The sequence below is a fragment of the Podarcis filfolensis genome (genome assembly GCF_964270895.1).
Source record: "Podarcis filfolensis genome assembly, chromosome: 1".
NCBI lineage: Eukaryota > Metazoa > Chordata > Lepidosauria > Squamata > Lacertidae > Podarcis > Podarcis filfolensis.
This window is the reverse complement of record NC_139604.1, coordinates 114,369,035-114,389,779: the sequence shown is the minus strand read 5'-3', so window position 1 is coordinate 114,389,779 and position 20,745 is coordinate 114,369,035. Positions and strand designations below refer to the sequence as shown.

General features: G+C 42.6%; 2 protein-coding genes across 2 annotated transcripts in view; one reads left to right on the top strand and one right to left on the bottom strand.

Moving 5' to 3' along the window:
- Window positions 1-20,745, bottom strand: part of GOLGA5 (golgin A5) — a 496,232-nt gene that overhangs the window by 344,223 nt on the left and 131,264 nt on the right. The window lies entirely within an intron of this gene.
- ITPK1 (inositol-tetrakisphosphate 1-kinase) overlaps window positions 1-20,745 on the top strand; it is a 121,715-nt gene that overhangs the window by 74,046 nt on the left and 26,924 nt on the right. Inside the window, exons 3-4 of the mRNA XM_083618284.1 lie at window positions 729-854; window positions 17,904-18,021. Coding sequence (XP_083474410.1) covers window positions 729-854; window positions 17,904-18,021 — 244 coding nt within the window. The remainder of the gene's footprint in view (window positions 1-728; window positions 855-17,903; window positions 18,022-20,745) is intronic.

Sequence of the window (20,745 nt, the reverse complement as noted above, 5' to 3'; positions counted from 1 at the left end):
CTCCTTCTCTGTTCCTGTGGCACAACACGGTCTAGCTTTATTCATTTGCTGGTGAGAGGTGGGGAGGGAGGCCTATTTAAGCATTTGATTGGATGTCTTCCTACATAATCCTTCCCAACTCACAATTGGATATGTAAGATCAATTGTTCCTTGGTGCTGCAAACATTGAGTGCATGACAGTGGACAAGAGTGCCTTAAGATTCATCTTGGTGCCCAGGGGGGATACAGACACAAGAGGGAAGACAGGTCAAGGTGGCATTGGAGATATTTTATTGTACAAAAGCTTTAGCTTTGGCTGGAAACTTAACCATACTGTGAGCCTTTGGACCATTCTGAAGAAAACAGGAATGAGTTTGCAGGTATCTTGTAGGGCTGCAGAAGACAGGCCTGCCTGGTGATATTGCAGAGCTACTGTCTTGAGTAGATAGAACTGAGCTAGATAGATCAATAAGCTGAACTGGTGTAAAACATCTTCATATTCTGACTGCAGTGGTTCTGGGAAATGGTGATTCATGGCTACTAGTTGAGCACCCCTTAGAATGCCACTGCCAACGTGACGCAGGTGTACAGATGGCCCAGCTCAGTAGGTCAGGTTGGCATGTTCAACTATGCATCATGATATTCTAATATTCTCCGTATCTTTATATCTGGAGCTGAGTTTCCATCTGAACACCAGATTTGATCTCACACAGAATAAATCTACTTCCTGCTTTTTTTGACTTTTCCAGCTTGACCTTACCAAACCGATAGAAGATCAGGGTCCATTAGATGTGATCATACACAAACTGACGGACGTCATCATTGAAGCTGACCAAAATGACAGCCAGTCGCTGGAGCTGGTTCACAGGTTTCAGGTGAGTAACATAGTTGATACCTTGTTGTGATATATGGCGGATGCAAAGGGCAAGAAGAAGAGTCTGGTTAAGCTATCCCTCCACCTGCAAATGGCAGTCCTATGGCCTTCTGCCTGTATTGCAGAACAGCATTCAGATGTGCAAAGCAGCAGAATTGCATGTAACGTTTGTCGCCCTTCCGTCTGTGCCCATTGCACTTTCCCAAGGCGAATTTTCCCTTCCCCTCTAGCACATTGGTAAACTTGGGTCTGCTTGAAAGTGTGAAGAGATGCAAATCTCATAGGTGAGCACTGTTCCCTTGCCAGGGTATGCATCTGCAGCCCTGTGATTGTGCCAGCAAAAATGTTCAAAAGAGGAAATGCCCTGAGTTGTCTTGTGTTTAGGGTGGGGGTTGAGTGGGAATTTGATATCTTGGGACAGAACTACATGTTATGTATAGCTCTGGGAAGCTGCTACAAACAGCACCCCTATAGCTTGTAGATGTTCTGACCTTGCTCAACGTTACCGGCTGGCAGCTGTGAGAAAGTGCTCAGTTTGATTATTGTCTCAGCATGGGAGGAAGTGAGCTTAAAAGTTACAGGGGGGAGGGGTTTATTTGTGGTTTTCCTGTGCCATATGTTCCTTGTAGTTGCACCTTTAGACCTAGCAGCAGTGTTGTATTGCCTACAGTTAGGTTCTTCTAGGGCTCCCCTTGTGGCCAAATCACACCCACCTGGTGTCATATGTGATGTCAGGTGTTGCGCAGGTAAGGGCAGGGCTTGGCTGAAAGGCTGTTTCTGCAGGCTCAGCCGGTTGGCAGAGTAGCACTTTGAACAGGGGGGGGGGGGAGTCACCTGAAGTCATTGTGATGTCAAAGTTAGCCTGTGAGAGGTTGGGATTGGACCAGAAAGAATTCTCACCATGGTCTGCAGCAGAAGGAAGAGTGAATGCAGTTAAGGAGCTAAACACAGGCATCTTTCAGAACATGTCATGTTCCCTGTTCCCTTGGCTATTCCTTGCATTTCTTTTTGGATGTGCAGGTGGTACAAAAAACACCTGACGTGGATGTTGAGAATTACTGCTTCTGCAAGTCCTGACTGCAGCATTTTATGTTGCTGACATTTTCTTTCTTTCTTTCTTTCTTTCTTTCTTTCTTTCTTTCTTTCTTTCTACCTTGGGTACAAAAACTTCAAGGTGATACCTTCTTAAATTAAGAGGAGCTGTTCCAGTTAATTGGCCAGCCTTTGCATTCAAAACAGAAGTTTTCAACTGATGCTCTTGCAGCTTTAAGACGTTTGCCGTCGGCTGGGTGAGCTCAGCGTATTAAATAGCTTAGCTGGAAACAAGCTTTCAGTTGTTCGGTATTGAGAAGCAAGCACCATTTTAAACAAAATAAATACAGGAGGACCTTTGCACAATGGTTGCAGCCAAGTAGCATATTTCAAATAAACAAAGCAAGAGAATTATTGTTCACAGAAACTATTCTACGCTGTACTTTAAAAGTGGATTTCTTAAGAAGTGCACTTTAAACTATATGTAGTTTAAGTACCTTCTTGCAAGACTACTTAAACCAAGTACAAAAGTGAAGGTATTTCTGTTCTCCATAGCCCAGGACAGAGGACTTAGAGGATGTACTGTTCGTCTGCCCTGGGACTTTTGTGTTGTCTTTATTTGGGCTAATCCTCTCCCTCCCTACTGAAAACATAAGAAAACCTCTGCTGGATCAGGATAGAGGCCCATCTTGTCCATCATCCTGTTGTCACAGTGGCCAGACAGATGCCTCTGGGAAGCCCGCAAGCAGGACCCGAGTACAACAGTGTTCTTCCTACCTGTGATCCCCAGCATTTGATATTCAGAGTAAACACTACACAGATCTGGAGTAGAGTCCGTAAGATGGTTGGGTGGCAATTCATACGCCTCCTTCTGGCAACTCCTGCAGCCAAGCTGGTGCCTAATGTATTGCTCTGCTTTCCTCTGGACCACATCAGTGAGGCCGAGAAGGTGGGTCTTGTCATCTGGGCATCCCAGGACCTCCATACACACTCCACCCAGGTGCTGCTCTCCCCTGGAGGCACACTCCATTGTCTCTCAAGACAGATAGATGCCACAACAACATTCTTATTGCATGGGGACACCCTTACACACCTGACTTCTGCCTAATCAGCTCTGCAGGCTTCCTGTTGGAATGGTTGGTGCAGAAGAAGTTGACTCTGGACCATGTATAACTGGCAGTTCCCCTGCCCCTTGTGTGCTCTGTGATGAAAAGCCTCTGCCAAGCGCTGCAAGCTTCTGTGAGAACTAAACAGGAGCAAGAAATCCTCATCAGTGCTTGGCAATGTAAAAACACCACTCATCTGACCTTGCAGTTACTTGACGCAACTGGGTATCCCTTGGGCTCATTACTGGATATTAAATTAAGCTGTGTACTAATTAGCAGCTACATGAATAAAACATTGCCCCTCCCTCCTGCAGTGGAAGGGTCAGCACCAACAATCTTCTGAGGGGGTTTCTACCCCTTGAAGTGTAATTGCCGCGACTCCACATTTTAACCCTTTAAGAACTCACAGCTGTCCATGGAGTCACAGGTTAATTCTGTGTCCAAGGAGGCTGTCTACCTGTTCCATCTGGTATGCCGGCTGAGACCCTACCTGCCTGCTCATTGTCTCACCAGAGTGGTACATGCATTGGTTATCTACCGCTTGGACTACTGCAATGTGATCTGCATGGGGCTACCTTTGAAGGTGACTCCAAAACTACAATTAATCCAGAATGCGGCGGCTAGACTGGTGACTGGGAGCAGCTGCTGAGACCATGTAACACTGATCCTGGAAAACCTACATTGCTCCCAATACATTTCTGAGCACAATTCAAAGTGTTGGTGCTGACCTTTAAAGCCCTCCCTATACAGCCTTGGCCCTGTATACCTTAAGGAGTGTCTCCACCCACATCGTTCAGCCCAGACACTGAGATCCAACTTTGAGGGCCTTCTGGTGGTTCCCACACTGCGAGAAGTGAAGCCTCAGGGAACCAGGCAGGGGGCCTTCTTGGTAGTGGCACCCACTCTGTGGAATGCCCTCCCATCAGATGTCAAGGAAATAAACAACTATCTGACTTTTAGAAGTCATCTGAAAGCAGCCCTGTTAAGGGAAGCTTTTTTAAGGATTAATGTTTTACTGTGTTTTTATATACGCTGGAAGCTGCCTTGAGCTTCTGGGGCAACTCAGCCAGATGGTAAATTATTATCATTATCATTATTATTTAAAGCCAGTTCCCAACATTCTGTCACTTTCTTACGTGATCAGGGGGGAAGAGCCCACAGTGTAGCTGTTCATATCTGGTCACAATTGGCTATCGGTAGCTAGGCCAGGGATGGAGAACCTATCTGACCCTCAGAATTGTCCCCTGGCTACACACCTTCCTCAGCCTCCCAACTTCTTCCCTGGCCACCCCCCTCACCAGCCCTGTTTTCTACCTCCTTGATAGTTTTTATTTTATTTGTCTAGCGAAAATGTGTCCCTCCCAGTACGTCTTCTTTGCTTGGATGGAGGACAGAGCCCCTCTTCTCACTGTTTCGGAGAGTCATCACCCACCAGCATTTGAAATTTGCCAGGTGCATTTTGCGCCTGGATATTGGCCATTTGCCAATCCAATGAAGATGCCCAGTTGCCAGGATGGCACCTGATGTCTCCGCTACCTGGAGATGCATGCCTGGGGATCCATGGATCCTGACTGTTTCCACACATCGTGCAGAATTCTATCCATTATATTTTATCTGCACAATCAGAATGAATTTCGGGAACCAAAAAGCCATATTGAAAAAGCTGACTCCAAAATGGCATTCCGTTTTGATGGCTGTAACCCTGGTTTAAGGTGCCATTTGACACCTAGCTTATATATTTGAGTTTCTAACACTGTCACCTGCCCCCACCTGGGAACTCAGTTGCAGAGGGTGCAAGGTGCTTTAGGGGGATAGAAGATTAAGAAGACGTCTCCTGCCTGCTCCCTTTCCAGTATCAGGAGCATCCTCTGAGGTGGGGATGTTCCTTCTGAATGCATGCAACCCAACAGCAATATACAAGTGATTGAATTCACAATTATAATTTATGAAGCACCTTAGAATCTAGGTAGTGTGCAATGGTTATATTAAGAAGAGCAAACACTGCCCATATCTTTTCTTTAGAAGAGCCTTTGTGGGTAGAGGGGAAGACTGTGGTTCAGTGGTACAGCACCTGCTTTGCATGGGATAGCTCAGTTGCATAGTACTCTCAGGCTCATGGGTTTGAGCCCCGTGTTGGGCAAAAAGATTCCTGCATAGCAAGGGGTTGGACTAGAATGACCCTTGTGGTCTCTTCCAACTATACAATTCCATGCTTCTATGAAGGTCTCTGCTTCAATTCCTGGTGTCTCCAGGTAGAGCTGGGGAAAGCTCCTGCTCGATCCCTGCAGAGATGCTTTGAGCAGTACAGATCTAGGTGGACCAGTGGGTGACTCAAGGCAACTTCCTATGTTCCTCTGAGTACAAGGAAGATGGAGAGGCAGAGATCAGATGTCAAAGGCTTGGTAGCAAAGGTAAGTTTTCAGAGGCTGCTGAAACGTGTGCAAGGAGGAGGAAGCACAGACTGTGCAAGTTCCAGAGAAAAGGGGGCAGGAACAGAGAAGGGGTGAAATAGAGGAAGCAACCTGAGGTTTAACCAAGAGGAACATTATCAGTAGACTCAACCAAAACAAGAAGGCAAATGGAAGAGAAAGAAGCAGAGATAGATAAAAGGAAGTGAAGAGATTTTTAAAAATGAACAAAAAGAAGCAACTTAAATTGGAACAGCTAAGGAAATGGAAGCAAATGAATAGAATTCTCTAACGAAGGGGAAACGTGGGAGAAAGGAGATCCAGGGTGAAGGTGAGAGAGATGCCAATCAGAAAGAAGAGAGAGTAATCAAGCCATGAAAGAATAAAATAACAAGGCACTGTTAGGAGTAGAAGACAAAAGACATTTCAGGCTGATACCAGTATGGTTTTCTTTGCTGGGCTTGAATGAAAGGAGTGGGAGGGGGGGGGGGAGTTGGAGAACTCACAGTTCAGCATTTGGAGGAAAAGGAAGAATGCAAGTATTATTCAGAGTGAGAGAAAAGGAAGGTTCAGGTGTAGAAATAGGAAGGCGGGTGCTCAGTTTGGAATAAATTAAGCTTGAGGTAATAATACGTAAGGGACGCGGGTGGCGCTGTGGGTTAAACCACAGAGCCTAGGACTTACCGATCAGAAGGTCGGCGGTTCGGATCCCCGTGACGGGGTGAGCTCCCGTTGCTCAGTCCCAGCTCCTGCCAACCTAGCAGTTCGAAAGCACGTCAAAATGCAAGTAGATAAATAGGTACCGCTCCGGCGGGAAGGTAAACGGCATTTCCGTGTGCTGCTCTGGTCATTCTGGCCACATGACCCGGAAGCTGTATGCTGGCTCCCTCGGCCAGTAAAGCGAGATGAGCGCTGCAACCCCAGAGTTGGGTTAATAATACGTAACTTAATAATACGTAACTCTGCTGGAATGTACCAAAGGACCATATAGCTGAGCATCTTGTTCTCTAATTGTGGATAAGCAGATGCCCATGGGAATCCAACAAATTTTCCAGGGCCCCAGGTTACAGTTACATCAGGCCACCACCTTGATGAAGCTAAGCTTGACTGGCTCTGGTTAGCGTCTGGATGATTGACTCCTTGGGTCCTACACGTATTCTGCCCTGGGTTTCATGATGGCAAAAGTGGGATATAAATGTAAGGTAGTAAATAAATAAAATAAAGAGCAGAAACTGAGTGCAATAGCACTCTTCCACTCATATTCCTTAGCAACCGGTATTATTGGAAATATTACAGCCTCAGTTTTGTTTTCTTGAACAGAATTTGTATGCCGCTTAATTGTAAACAACAACAATCCTCTAAGCGGTTTTGACTAGTAGCCATTCATAGCCTTATTCCCCATGAATTTGTCTAAGCCCCTTTAAAGCCATCCACGTTGGTGGTCACCACCAAATCTTGTGGTAGCTAATATAATGAGAAGACAATTCAGTCAAAAAGTAAACAAGATAAGCCAGGGGCAAGGAAGCTTTTCTGGTCAGTAGGCCAGATTCTTATCTCCCCACTTCTCCTGGGCCAGATTTGATTGGTGATCAATGAGGTAAGCAGAGAAATTAGAAAAAGTTCCCTCCCTCATCTTCTACTCCTGCAGTGGTACCCAATATTTTGCCAGAGCCATGGAAGTGAAGCATCCCACATATTCTGTGGCCCTTCTCATTTCTGGCTGCTGTCCTTCAGTCCCTGTCACTGAGAAACAACACAGCGGCAATCTAGTGCAAATTTAAAAGAGCAAGAAATGCAATGGGAACCCTGAGAGATAAGAATGAAATGAGAAAGCATCAAAATCCAGGGGATGCTGTGATAGGATTCAAATAGGAAGATCTACTGAATACAGTGGTACTTTGGGTTACATACGCTTCAGGTTACATACGCTTCAGGTTACAGACTTCGCTAACCCAGAAATAGTGCTTCAGGTTAAGAGCTTTGCTTCAGGATGAGAACAGAAATTGTGCTCTGGCAGCGCGACAGCAGCTGGAGGCCCCATTAGCTAAAGTGGTGCTTCAGGTTAAGAACAGTTTCAGGTTAAGTACAGACCTCCGGAACGAATTAAGTACCCGAGGTACCACTGTATATGAAACTAATAATAAAACTTCCGTTTTATTCAATAGAGTATAAAAATTAGAGGCATACTACTACTACTACTACTACTACTACTACTACTCCTACTAGAACCCCCACCCACCCAAAGTAATACAAATGGTCTGTGAAGCTGTTGAATTGCTTTCATTCAGAAAAAAAGAAAACATTTTCCAAAACCCACTTCATACACTGTAGCCTGACTATTCTCTGGCTTGCTTTTCTTCACATAAGCCCTAGTAGATGTTTGCTCTTTTTAAATTAGATTCTGAGGATGGCATATTTTGTTTCCAGATATAATTGCACACTTATGTGACACCCAGGCCGTTGGACAGCTTGTATGCAATTCTTATTGTACTCTTGGGCATGTTCAAGAAGGTGCTCTGCATGCGCTATCATTACAAAAATGCTTTTAGCTCCATGAGCAGTTCTTTAGAGGCTATTGATTTTATCTTTGCTTAAAATGCACATTACGGAGAGCAGCTTCAGCTGCGTTAGTTCACTTGCTATTCATGCCCTAGTATTGTGCTCCATGCCACTTTCACTCAGATGCTCAGACATAATGGCCTTTCGTTTAACTTTGTCATGATTAATTTATTTACATTTTGCTGTGGCTTTAGCAACATAACATGGCCTTCTGTTGTAGCTATCAAACTTGGCTGCATATGTAAGAATATACAGTGGCACCTCAGGTTAAGTACTTAATTTGTTCCGGAGGTCTGTACTTAACCTGAAACTGTTCTTAACCTGAAGCGCCACTTTAGCTAATGGGGCTTCCCACTGCTGCCGTGCAATTTCTGTTCTCATCCTGAAGCAAAGTTCTTAACCTGAAGCACTATTTCTGGGTTAGCGGAGTCTGTAACCTGAAGCGTATGTAACCCGAGGTACCACTGTATATATATGTAAAAATTTGTGTCCAGCTTAATGAACAGTCACTGCTCTTTCTTACAAGCTGTTTTGAACAATGTATTTATCCATTGTAAAAGTACAGATAAATGCCCTAGCCTTTGCACGTTACCCTAAGTGGAAATGCATGCTGGGTCATATTGTGTCTGGTTGACCTTGCTTTGGCTGTAGGTTAACTAAGAATAAAGTTCCACAGAAACCATGTTTACTAGTGGCCCTTGTTCACCAGCTCTCCTGCTTTTACGGAGTTGAAGTTATCAGCCTGCTGTGAAGAATTCCACATGATCCTTTTTTATATGAAAAAGGGGGAGGGAATGAAGTCACATAGGAATTTAATTTAGAAGGCATATTCCTTATAGTATTTCTAGGCAAGCCAAAGATCATGAGAGGGAGGCTTGGAGACAGAAGTTCATACATACCAGCTTTGTGAGTGAGACATTTTATTGCCAGGCTGGGTAGCTATCTCATCTATAAAAATTTCAAGACGACAGTTTTGCACAGATTTTAACAAAGCTAATAGCATGTAATGCAAGGAGTTATAGATTTCATTTATTATCTTCCCCATGCCAGGTCCAGATGAACATTATAATGCCCATCACCCTTTGCCCTTATTGCACCCCTGAAAAATGTGCTCTTGCAGAAAGACTCTAGTCTTTCTGCAGAATGGCAGGATAAGAAGGGATACTGACAGTCTGACATTGATTGTAAGGCAATGGGAACTAGCCAGATTCTTAGGCTGGATGGTGAGAGAGAGCCTGTTACCCTTCAGATAACAGACTTTGGGAACTCGTTTAAAGGTGTAACAACTTGAACAACCCAATTCTGTGTTTGCACAATCCAATTCTGACTTAAATTCCTGGGATATGCGTGACCTTCGGGCACCTGCACCCAGGCCCTTTGCTTCCACATCACACCTCCCTTTTTGAGACTGGGGCAACACACCAGGAAATTGCACTTGGCACGCCTCTCACAGTACAAAACGTCTTATGGAAGCAGTGGCAATAGGCCCTCCAAGATACTGGGGATTGGGCAATTGCCCAATGGCACTGATCCCTAAGGCCAGCTTTGCCGATGCTTCTTTTGAAGAAGCACATTTCCTATTGCACTCAAAGAGAGGGAAAGAAGGGAGGAAAACATTTTTTTTTAATGATATTTTATTCAAGTTTCAAAAAAAGATTACAAAAATAATAAGAAAATAAAGAAAAGAAAGCAAATAATACACAATACAGAGTAGGGAAAAAAAGAAAAAAGAAAAAACAGTAAAAAATAAGTCCATCTTTCAATATCTTGCCTTTCATTCACTTGTTTCCCTGACCTCCTCACACCTCCCTTTTTTGTATTCCATTTCGAGTAGTTGATTCAGCAAATTCTTTCCCTCTTTGTTTTTATCTTAGTTCTTTATCTTAACATATTATAACCTTATATTTTCATCTATTAACAAATCATTTTTACATACTCCTTTTTAACATTGTTACTAAAACCGCTTCATTTCATTCCGACATCATTTTAACATTCATTAATTTTGCAGTGTTTCTGTAAATAGTCCTCAAATTTCTTCCAATCTTCTTCCACCAACTCTTCTCCCTGGTCTCGGATTCTGCCAGTCATTTCCGCCAATTCCATATAGTCCATCACTTTCATCTGCCATTCTTCCAGAGTGGGTAAATCTTGTGTCTTCCAGTACTTTGCAATAAGTATTCTTGCTGCTGTTGTAGCGTACATAAAAAAAGTTCTATCCTTCTTTAACACCAATTGGCCGACCATGCCCAGGAGAAAGGCCTCTGGTTTCTTCAAGAAGGTATATTTAAATACCTTTTTCATTTCATTATATATCATCTCCCAGAAAGCCTTAATCCTTGGGCACGTCCACCAAAGGTGAAAGAATGTACCTTCATTGTCTTTACATTCCCAACATTTATTATCGGGCAAATGATAGATTTTTGCAAGCTTGACTGGGGTCATGTACCACCTGTATATCATTTTCATAATATTCTCTCTTAAGGCATTACATGCCGTGAATTTCATACCTGTGGTCCACAACTGTTCCCAGTCAGCAAACATAATGTTATGTCCAACATCTTGTGCCCATTTAATCATAGCAGATTTAATCGTTTCATCCTGAGTGTTCCATTTCAATAGCAAGTTATACATTCTTGAAAGTATCTTAGTTTTGGGATCTAGCAGTTCTGTTTCCAATTTTGATTTTTCCACCTGGAAGCCAATTTTTTTATCCAAATTATAGGCCTCCCTTATTTGATAATAATGAAGCCAATCTCACACTTTATCTTTTAGTTTCTCAAAACTCTGCAATTTCAGTTTGTCTCCTTCTTGTTCCAGAATTTCCCAATATTTCGGCCATTTGGCCTCCATATTGAGCTTTTTCTGGGCCTTTGCTTCCATCGGTGACAACCACCTTGGGGTTTTATTTTCAAGTAGGTCCTTATATCTTATCCAGACATTAAACAGTGCTTTCCTGACAATATGGTTTTTAAATGCTATGTGTGCTTTAACCTTGTCATACCACAAATATGCATACCACCCAAAAACGTTATTAAAACCTTCTAAATCCAAAATGTCTGTGTTCTCAAGAAGCAGCCATTCTTTCAACCAGAAGAATGCTGCTGATTCATAATAGAGTTTAAGGTCTGGCAGGGCGAATCCACCTCTTTCCTTTACATCAGTTAATATTTTAAATTTTATTCTGGGCTTCTTGCCCTGCCAGACAAATCTAGAAATATCTCTCTGCCACTTCTTGAAACAGTCCATTTTGTCCAAAATTTGCAATGATTGAAACAAAAATAACATTCTTGGCAATACATTCATCTTTATAACAGCAATTTGACCTAACAAGGAAAGCTTCAAATGTGACCATATTTCTAGATCCTTTTTCACTTCTGACCAACATTTCTCATAGTTGTCTTTAAATAAATTCAAGTTCTTAGCGGTCATGTGGGAGAAAAACATTTTTTAAAAAAGTTCAGTCATCTGATATTTTTATTTGTAACAAGCTCTCAGAAAACACGTTGCTGTGGGCACTGAAGATTTTGTACAATTTCTTTACTGCTTTGCAGAAAATCTCCCACCTTCTAATTAAGAAGACTTTGCAAGATGGCAGAGTGGAGTATGTTGTTGTTGTTGTTGTTGTTGTTGTTGTTGTTGTTGTTGTTGTTGTTGTTGTTGTTGTTATATTTCAATTGCCCTTCCTCCCAAAGGAGTCCAGGACAGCAAACAACAAAGCAGAAAAACAGTACACTTAAAAATAAAATAAAAAACATTTTAAAACACAAAGGCAAGTTGATTACAGCTTGAGGAGGAGTTACACACTGGGCAATCTGGAGTTTTGTGCAACATGTAGCCTGGTGTGTGCACTGTGTCCTTGTTATAAGGCTTAAAAAGTGACTAATTCCTATTGTGTGCTGTCCAGCGCCATGAGCTGTCTCACATGTGGTGCGTGTGAGCTCCTGCTGTCTATCAGAGGGCAAGAACAAATTGCATACCTATTGTTAGGCTGGTGCATAATGAACTTAGGACTTTGATCGTGCACAGGCTTTCTGCTGCCTAGGAACATCCCATGTTGCATTTGTGCTGCGTGAAAGCACTTGTCTCAAGTGGGCATTTCCACTGAAGGGCAGTAAGCAAGACAAATGGTTTTGTATTGACACGGCTGCTCCTTCCTGTCATTTTTGCCTGGACCGCTCTCCCGGAACATACTGTTGCCTCTTGGCTCTGCCACCTTTTCAATGAAGTTTTTAAGTTTTAGCGGCTTAGTCTGCACCCACACCCCACACACACCCCCCACTTAAACAAAGCCTGAGTGTGGGCAACTGCATTTGCTTGTTAGTTTCTCCTCTCTCTTTCTCAATCACCCTCTCTCACTCTCCCCCAAATTGTAAATTGAGGTTGTAAGTCCTGTGGAACGGGTCTTCTGCTAATGTTGCTGTGTAAGGTGTCATGCAATTGGATAGCACAATATTATAAAATGCTGCATTCGCCCCTCTGAGTGTAGGTGAAGGAGCAATGGATTTTGTATTAATTCTGCCTTTCTCTTAGTTTGTGTGAAGAAAGCCCACAAAAGAAGCCCAGTCCTTAAAATAACAAAATTCTATTTGCAAATCTAAAACAAAACAATCTGGTGTTTTTAATTCAAAGTCTTTGAGCCCACTGCTCAGGAAAGGCCTGAACTCACCTTGAGCTTCTTACGGCCCACCTGCTGATGTAAGCCAGATGGCTGCTTTTTCACAAATGGATAGATGCGTGGAGCCAATGGAATGTCTCCTTTAATTTTGCACAAGATTTTTGCTGTATTGCTGCTGCTGCTGGAAAATGTTGTTATAGCACAACTATATATTGTTTTCTCTTGCAGCAAATGGATTATAAGCTTTTACGGGATTAACTTCTATCAGCAAAGGAATACAAATGCCTGGTGGTGTGTGTGTGTCTAAAACTTTCACATGCCAAGAACAGAGGCAAAAATAACCTAAAGATAACATACAGTACAGTGGAACCTTGTGTTACGTACCGCCCTCCTTATGAACGCTTCGGGTTATGAGCTCCACTAACCCGGAAGTAGGTGCTCCTGGTAGCAAACTTTTCTCCAGGATGTGAGCGGAAGTCGCGCGACAGCAGCGGGGGGCACCATTAGTGAAAGCGCGCCTCAGGTTAAGAACGGTTTCGGGTTAAGAATGGACCTCTGGAATGAATTAAGTTCGTAACCGGAGGTACCACTGTATTTAAATCTTTATGACCACCCCCACCTCTCAAGGCAATAACAGCCTTTGCAGGTCAGAGAAAATGGTGAGGCCCATTTGGATTGCTTAGCACAGGAGTCAGCAAACCCTTTTAGCAGGGGGCCAGTCCACTGTCCCTCAGACCTTGTGGGGGGCCGGACTATATTTTGAACACAAAAAAACAAAAAAATGAATTCCTATGCCCCACAAATAACCCAGAGATGTATTTTAAATAAAAGCACACATTCTACTCATGTAAAAACATGCTGATTCCCAAACCGTCCGCAGGCCGGATTTAGAAGGCAATTGGGCCAGATCTGGCCCCCGGGCCTTAGTTTGCCTACCCATGGCTTAGCACCTCTGCCCCCCCCCATTGAGTGTGTTCCCCATAATTTTCTCCAACATGCAAGGGGGTCCTTGGCAGAAAAGTGGTCACAGAAAGGGTTCCCTGATTCCTTTTTTAAAAAAACAGTTGTGTGCAACTAAGTCATACTTAGAATAAACACTTTAAAATCGGTAAGCTCAGGCTAGCCATGCCCACTGATTTCAGTTGATTTAGTGTATGACTTAGATTCAGCTTCCCTTTCAACCTTGAGTGAGCAATCAAGGAAGTGCCTATGCTAGGCCAAGTGTGATCGATTTCCTTTTTTCCCCTGCAACGTACAATCATTCACCCCTTTAAAGTATAACTAAATCGAAAGTTGACAGGACATGAATTTGGAGTATGCCACCCTCCGGTAACTGATTCTCTAAACAGACACTCCCATTAGCCTTTGGCCTTGGCACCAGAAAGCAGTGCATGGTTAATGAAAACAGTGCAGGACAGGAATGGGGAAATAGACACAGGACCAGCAACTGGTTTCTGAAAGAGAGAGGAAAGGGGAGAGAGAGAAAATGCTGCTGGTAAGGCTTCCTAAGTAAAAAGCTTGGGAACAGTGGCACCGTAGAATCAGGTCCATTTTATGCTGCTTTCAAGAGACAATCCAGAGTCCTTGCCACTCACAGAAGGGCTCCCTCCGTTTGTGGAAGGCAATGAGACCCAGCAGAGGCTTCCACTGTGGGAAGGGAGGGGGTATTTTTGCCATTCCCCCCTTCCTCCTTGGACTATTTCCTACATCTTTCCAGAGGGCATCCCAGTTCTCTGAAGCAGCTTTTCAAAGGATGTTCAAGAGGAAGGAGGAACTGGAAAAAATATTCACCATCACCCTTTCTTCCGGCGGCAGCATCCCGAGTGGAGTTGGTCGCTAAATCCATGCCTATATTTTTATTTCACTACAGAGCACTCATAGATCAGAAACGGGCACTCATTTTAACATTTTTCACCAAATGAGATGTCTCAGGTTTGGAGAGTGCTGTAGCCTTTGCTCTAAAATGAGCCAAAATGCCCTCTGTTTGTGCTAGCCAGCCCATAAGTGAACTCCCATTCGCAGTAGGATTACCATTGCTCTATATAATCTTCATTCCCCATGCGAAAATAACTTGAGCCACTCTCCCAAGAGACGTAGCATTTAGCTAGCTGCATAAGGTGGTGCGTATTCTGAACCAGCCTTTACTCTGTAGGCCTAGGAGAAGGAGAGATATAGAGTTGGAGGAATTCAAGGTCAAGCTAAAAATAAGTAATGCCTTAATATAGCCATTTTATTTTGCTGTTGCTCAAAGGGGCATTTCCTTGCTGCTTTATTAATTTAAAAAAAGAAAAGCTACATATTTCTCTCAGTGACATGGTCACACAGCTCCTCATTTATAGCAAAATTGCCAGAATCCCGAGATGGCTGTATATCTAGTGCCTTTCTCCCCATATGTAAAAAGAAGGTTAAAGAAAGCTTGTTCCTAGTAGCACAACAGGTCCTTTACTGTATTTTTTTAATAGCTGAAACTGGAATTGTACAATATTCTTTGGAACTATCTCTGTTGCAGGTCATTGTCCGTAAGGAATCGAAGGCTAAAAGCTAGTGTCTGCTTAGCTGGTTTCTTGAAATTATCTTTCATCCTGTTGAAAAGCTAGTTTCATTAGCTTTAGTGTACATCTAGAAGTTGGTTTGTTTACAACTGAACATTTTAAGCCTACTATTTTGGGATTTGGAAGGAGGGGTGATGCTGAGAGTGTCGTCCTTTTGTTTGACTCTCACCTACTCCTTTTGCCAGGAGCAGTTGGTTTTCCTCTCTCCTTGCGTTTCTGTGGTATGAGCCCCATCTAGGGATTTGATGAATTAAGTCTGTTTTCCAGACTTCAGTTCCTGTTGGAGTACTTGCTCTTGTTAGAACTCCTCCACTTAGGCAATTAGGGGGTTACTCTGGAGATGGAGAGTTTTTTATCGGCCCTTTATGGGTAGTAAAGGAAAGCTAGGACTTAAATTAAGACTAAGCAACCTTTCGGAAAATCGCAAGATGTCGTCACTACATCTCGGGCTGTGCTTCTGTAAAGTCTAGTTACCATGGGTTGTTTTGTGGCTCTTCGATATCTCAGCAAAAGAATTAAATGCAAAAATAATTCAGACAAGATTCACATGGATAGCTGGTTTTGTGCCCAGGGCCAGTGCATCACAAATAATAATTCTTGAAAAGTTCTTTTTTTATTAAAAAAAGAATACTTTGATTACATGACAAATCAATACCAATAATATGTGTTTTTTAAAGGAGTTTAAACAAAAGCCAAATAGAATATCTTATGAGGGGTTGCTTGCAAACTGGGAAAACTGTTGTGGGTACCACACCCACATGCACACCCACACCACAACCAAGTGCACATAGCATCCTATTTGGTATACTACAATAGAATGCTTCTTTCAAGCTGGATTGCAGGAGGAGGAGGAGACCCTGTGGGAAAGCCATTATGGGTATTGTTTCTAGAAAAAGAGATGCCGGAACTCGCCATGAGCACCTCCCTCTTTCTCTTAGAATGGCAATGAAGAATTCTTTGTTGTTTTTTGGCGTGCCGATAGGCTCGCTCATATGTCTTACTAAACAACGGTCTTGAAATCCGAACAAAGGGCAATCTTTCATAAGTCCTTTCATAAGTTTTGTATGGAGGTGCATGTAATATGATTGGTATGTTTGATAAAACAGGCAGATGAAGTGGTGAAAATGTTGGTTAAGGCAGGCAGAACAAATGAGAAAGTTGAAGTTTTAGGATCATCGGACAGGACCGGCTTAATTTCGAGATCAAGAGACCATTAGTCTGACACCTTACTCAATGAGAGATGATTGGGATGCGTAGTTGTCTGCGCAGTGGAATCTAATGTTTTAAAGCATTTTCGTAGACTTTATTTTTGTTTCCCTAGTATACACAGGAAAATAAGTGTATTTCCTTTTTTCTTTCTTAGTGTGGGTTGTGACTTTGCTGAACCCTATGGTTCTGGATTAATCATTATCGTAGGATGTAATATACTGGAAACCCTGTTGAGCCTAAGATTAGCCGCACTTCCTGTATCCTATAAAGCTTCAGGTAGAACAGGGATGGAGAAGATGTGACTACTAACTCTCACCCTCCCTTGTCATTGGTTGTTTTGGCTAGAGCTTATGGGGGTTTGAGTGCAGCAACATCCAAAGGCCCACAGGCATCCATCAGCAGGACTCGCTGTATGCCTTTAAGCTCAGACATCAGACTGATTTTAGCAGATGTGGTGTGGTCCCTCACAATTTGGATGAGCCTTCTAAACCCATGCCAACAGTAATAAATCTCTGAAGTGCCATAGCAATTCTATTCAGCTATACAGATGACGTTGACTTAAGAAGAGCTGTGCTGGGTCAGACCAAAAGCCCATCTAGTCCACATTCTTGCTTCCCACAGTGACCAGCCAGACACTTCTGTGAAATCTATTAGCCATTGATAGGCTTCTTCTTCTTCTTCTCCTCCTCCTCCTCCTCCTTCTTCTTCTTCTTCTCTGCAAATTTATTGATTAATTTATTTATTGATTTATCCGTTGATAGGCTGCTCAAGCACCTTGCAGTACAGTGGAACTTCAGTTTTCGAGCATCTTGGAAGCCGAAAGATTCAGAACCCAAATGCCGAAAACCCAGAAATGAATGCTTCCGTTTTCGAACGTGCCTCAGAAGTTGAACGGCTTCCGAGGCGTGTTTCTCCATTTTTCTCAATGGAATTGAGAAATCCAAAACATCCATGACAAATGACCACCCAACCTCTGCTTTAAAACCTCCAATGAAGGAGAGTCTATCACCTCCCGAGGGAGTCTGTTCCACTGTATCCTCTGGCCAGGAGTGCCTTTCATAAAATACTGGTGGTTCTTCTCCCAAGTATGTAGGCTACACCCCACCCTCATTTGACTCCTCAGCCAGACCCTACAAGGCAATGGGTCATTACGGTGCCTTGAATGCCCCTTGATAACGGCCATATGTGGTTTGTGTGTTTGTATTTCTGATCACTCTGATCTGTTAGTGTTCAGTACATGGGACAGTTTGGCCAACGTTTCAAGGAAAAATATTTTTTATACTTAATGTATATTTTTAAATACACAAAGCAAGAGGTGCTATAGACCTCGGCCCTCCAATTTTGGTTTGTGGCTGGCAGTCCTAGCTTCTCTTACCTAAACAATCGCTGTTTTCAGAACAGCAAGATAAATTGGTGTGAAACATGAAATTCAGGAATTGTCAGTGTTTGGTAAGCTGAACTTTTAGTGTCCTCTGTTGTGGCACTCTTATTCCCATCATTCATCTAGATTCCAGCAAATCATTTACCTTCATATGTAACATTTTGTGCCATATTTCTTCATTCCCATAGGAGTATATTGATGCTCACCCTGAAACCATAATTTTGGACCCCCTTCCTGCTATCAGGACCCTGCTGGACAGATCAAAGTCTTATGAGCTTATTAGGCAAATAGAGACCTACATGCAAGGTAAGTCCCTAGCATTTTTCACTGGGTATTTGAGTGTGGAGGTGGGGGCTGGGATTGATACCTGGTTGGAAACGTAGTCTGCATTCATTGATGGCTAAGTTCAATACTGACAAATCTAACTGCTCATCATTCATATCTGGATCTATCAAGCCACACTGAACTTTTTTTTTGTCTATTTACAACTTAAGACAGTGATTGTCTTCGCATGTCACCAGTAAAAAAATATTGCTATATTATTTGCTTTATTCTGTCTGTTTCCTACACAGCTCCAACCCTTATTTATACTAGCTATCTTAATACAGGTGTTGCACCTGTGTATAGGCCTTTGCCCTGAAGAAGCCCCAGAAAGCTCCTGTTACTACCACATTTGGTATGACATGGCACCAGAGACCTCTATCCTGAAGTAAACCATGCACAGCAAGTCTGAGGAAGAAGGGTAGAAGTAGGGCTTTTTTTCAGCCGGAACTCGCCAGAACTCAGTTCCGACACCTCTCAGGTGGGCGCCATTGCCATTATTAGAGAGCAAGGGAGGTGTTCATGGTGAGTTCCGGAACCTCTTTTTCTAGAAAAATAGCACTGGGTAGAAGGATGACAATAGTACATCTCTGCCAATCAGATTGCTCAGTTACAAAGTGAACTCAACCGGCCACTGGATGGCCACTATGAGAACAGCAGGCTCTTATTTGGGGCAGATGAAGAGATTTCGGGAGCAAATAATTAGGACTTTGAGTAATATTGCAGAAGCATCTTATCCAGCTTTGTGGAGTTGCTCATTGAACCTTCAGTGCTGGAAAATATTGTATCTTTGAGGGGCTATTCTCAAATTTTATAGATAGATATTTATACACGCACATGCTCAGAGTGTGTCAACCTTTACACTTTTTAAATTTTTTTAAGGAAAGCATTTCACATTTTAATAGATGAATTGCTGTTCCATGATTTTGAGCTGCTACCTACATATTTATTGCATGGTTTTGCAAAATGAGGTGAAATTTACCTGTTTGGCTACAAAAGTGTGGAGGGGATCTTTACAGTGGCCATTTTTCAAGTATGCTGGTGGTGTTAATTGTTTGAATTACTATGTATGTTTTTCTCAAGACGAGAGTGATTAGAAAGAGTTGAATGATTGGTTAGAGGTGAATGAAGCATGAAGTGATGAATCTGCTGCGGTTAGTGCTGCTTGAGTTGACATATTTCATTTCATTTTTGTTTTTTGTCTTGTACATGTAGCTGATTTAGGAATATGAGCTTTTTTGTGCTCAGTGCAGTAGCAGTTTTCTTTGAAGTATGTCATCTTGTCCCATTACACTAATTTTATCTTTGCTCTTCAATGAGGCTGTGTTGCTAGCTATGCAAATGAGCTTATTGAACTTCCTAAATAAAGTGCATGCCTTTGGGGCAGGAAACTGAATACATATTAAGGTATTTTCATAAAGGTACTGTAAGAAAGTGTGCAGCTTGCAGGCAGGCAGGATTCTGTTCCCATATCTCTACTAAAGGAAGCTTTTATGATCTGTGTTTACCTGAAAATCTGTTCAAGGTTGACTATGCTTATAAAATGAATTTGTAAGTAGATTTTATTCTAGAGATTAACAGATTGCAATCCTCCTGAAAGGTTCTTTTTAATGGAAGTAGGACAGTGTGTTGTATCTTAAAGACTAACGTGTATTGTGCCATAAGCTTTCATGGGCCAAAGCCCATTTATAATGTGTCTGATGAAGCAGGATCTAGCCTGCCAGTAAGTTCCATGTGGTTGATGAGCCCAAGAGACAGGTCCCTTTCATGGAATATACATGTGACTCCCTCTCTGGTTGTGTTCAGACAGACCATAAATTTCAAACTGCGTTTAACTGAATGGGGCTGTTGGTCTACAGTGTTTTAACTCTTGCTGTTTTCACCTATGTCAGGCACGTCCAACTGGTAGATCACTGGATGCCTGGGTAGATCACTGGTTCCCCTCAAAGAAGCTCAACAAGTTTGGCTCCCCTAAAAAAAACTGAACATTTTAGCCCTGCACCTTCAAAGAATGTGACTTCCTAAAAAAAAGCTTAACAACTTTGACCTGAACCCCAGTTTTGTACTCTGTGAGTGGATCGCAGTCCCTTGGGAGTTGGCCACCCCTGATCTATGTTATATTGGGTGGTTTAAATGTATTATATATTTTTATTTAAATAGTTGTTTTTTATTGTTTTAACTGTGAACTGCTCTGACAGCTCCTTTGGCCCTGAAAAAGATGACGTATAAGATTACTTAAATTGAAAATGTGTGTGTTGCATTATAATGAACGTTGGCCAAGTATGGCCACCAAGGCCAGTCCAAGACATCTTGCTGCCTAAGGCAAAGGACAAGATGGCGTCTCCCTCCATTACATTTACAAAAGCCAACCAGACTAACAGTTGAATCTGAGGGCAGCAGGGTAGCTTAGGGGGTCAGGTCTTGTGACACACAGAGCTCTGTCTGCTTGCTGCCCCTCAGTATCTGCTCCTTGAGGTGACTGACCAATCATGATCTCACCTCTTCCTCTTACAAATTTTTTAACAGCAACAAAAAAAATGAGGAGGAAAAATACCCTTTATGGTAAACATTTCTTGTATAATGATCTTACGAAAGTGTGGTAGGGTTCAGTCCACTCTACGGCCAAAATTGATCAAGTGGGAGATTATACTTAAGCTTTGGAATGCTGCTACTTTAGGGACATGCTGCCACAAGAATTCTTTTTCTCCT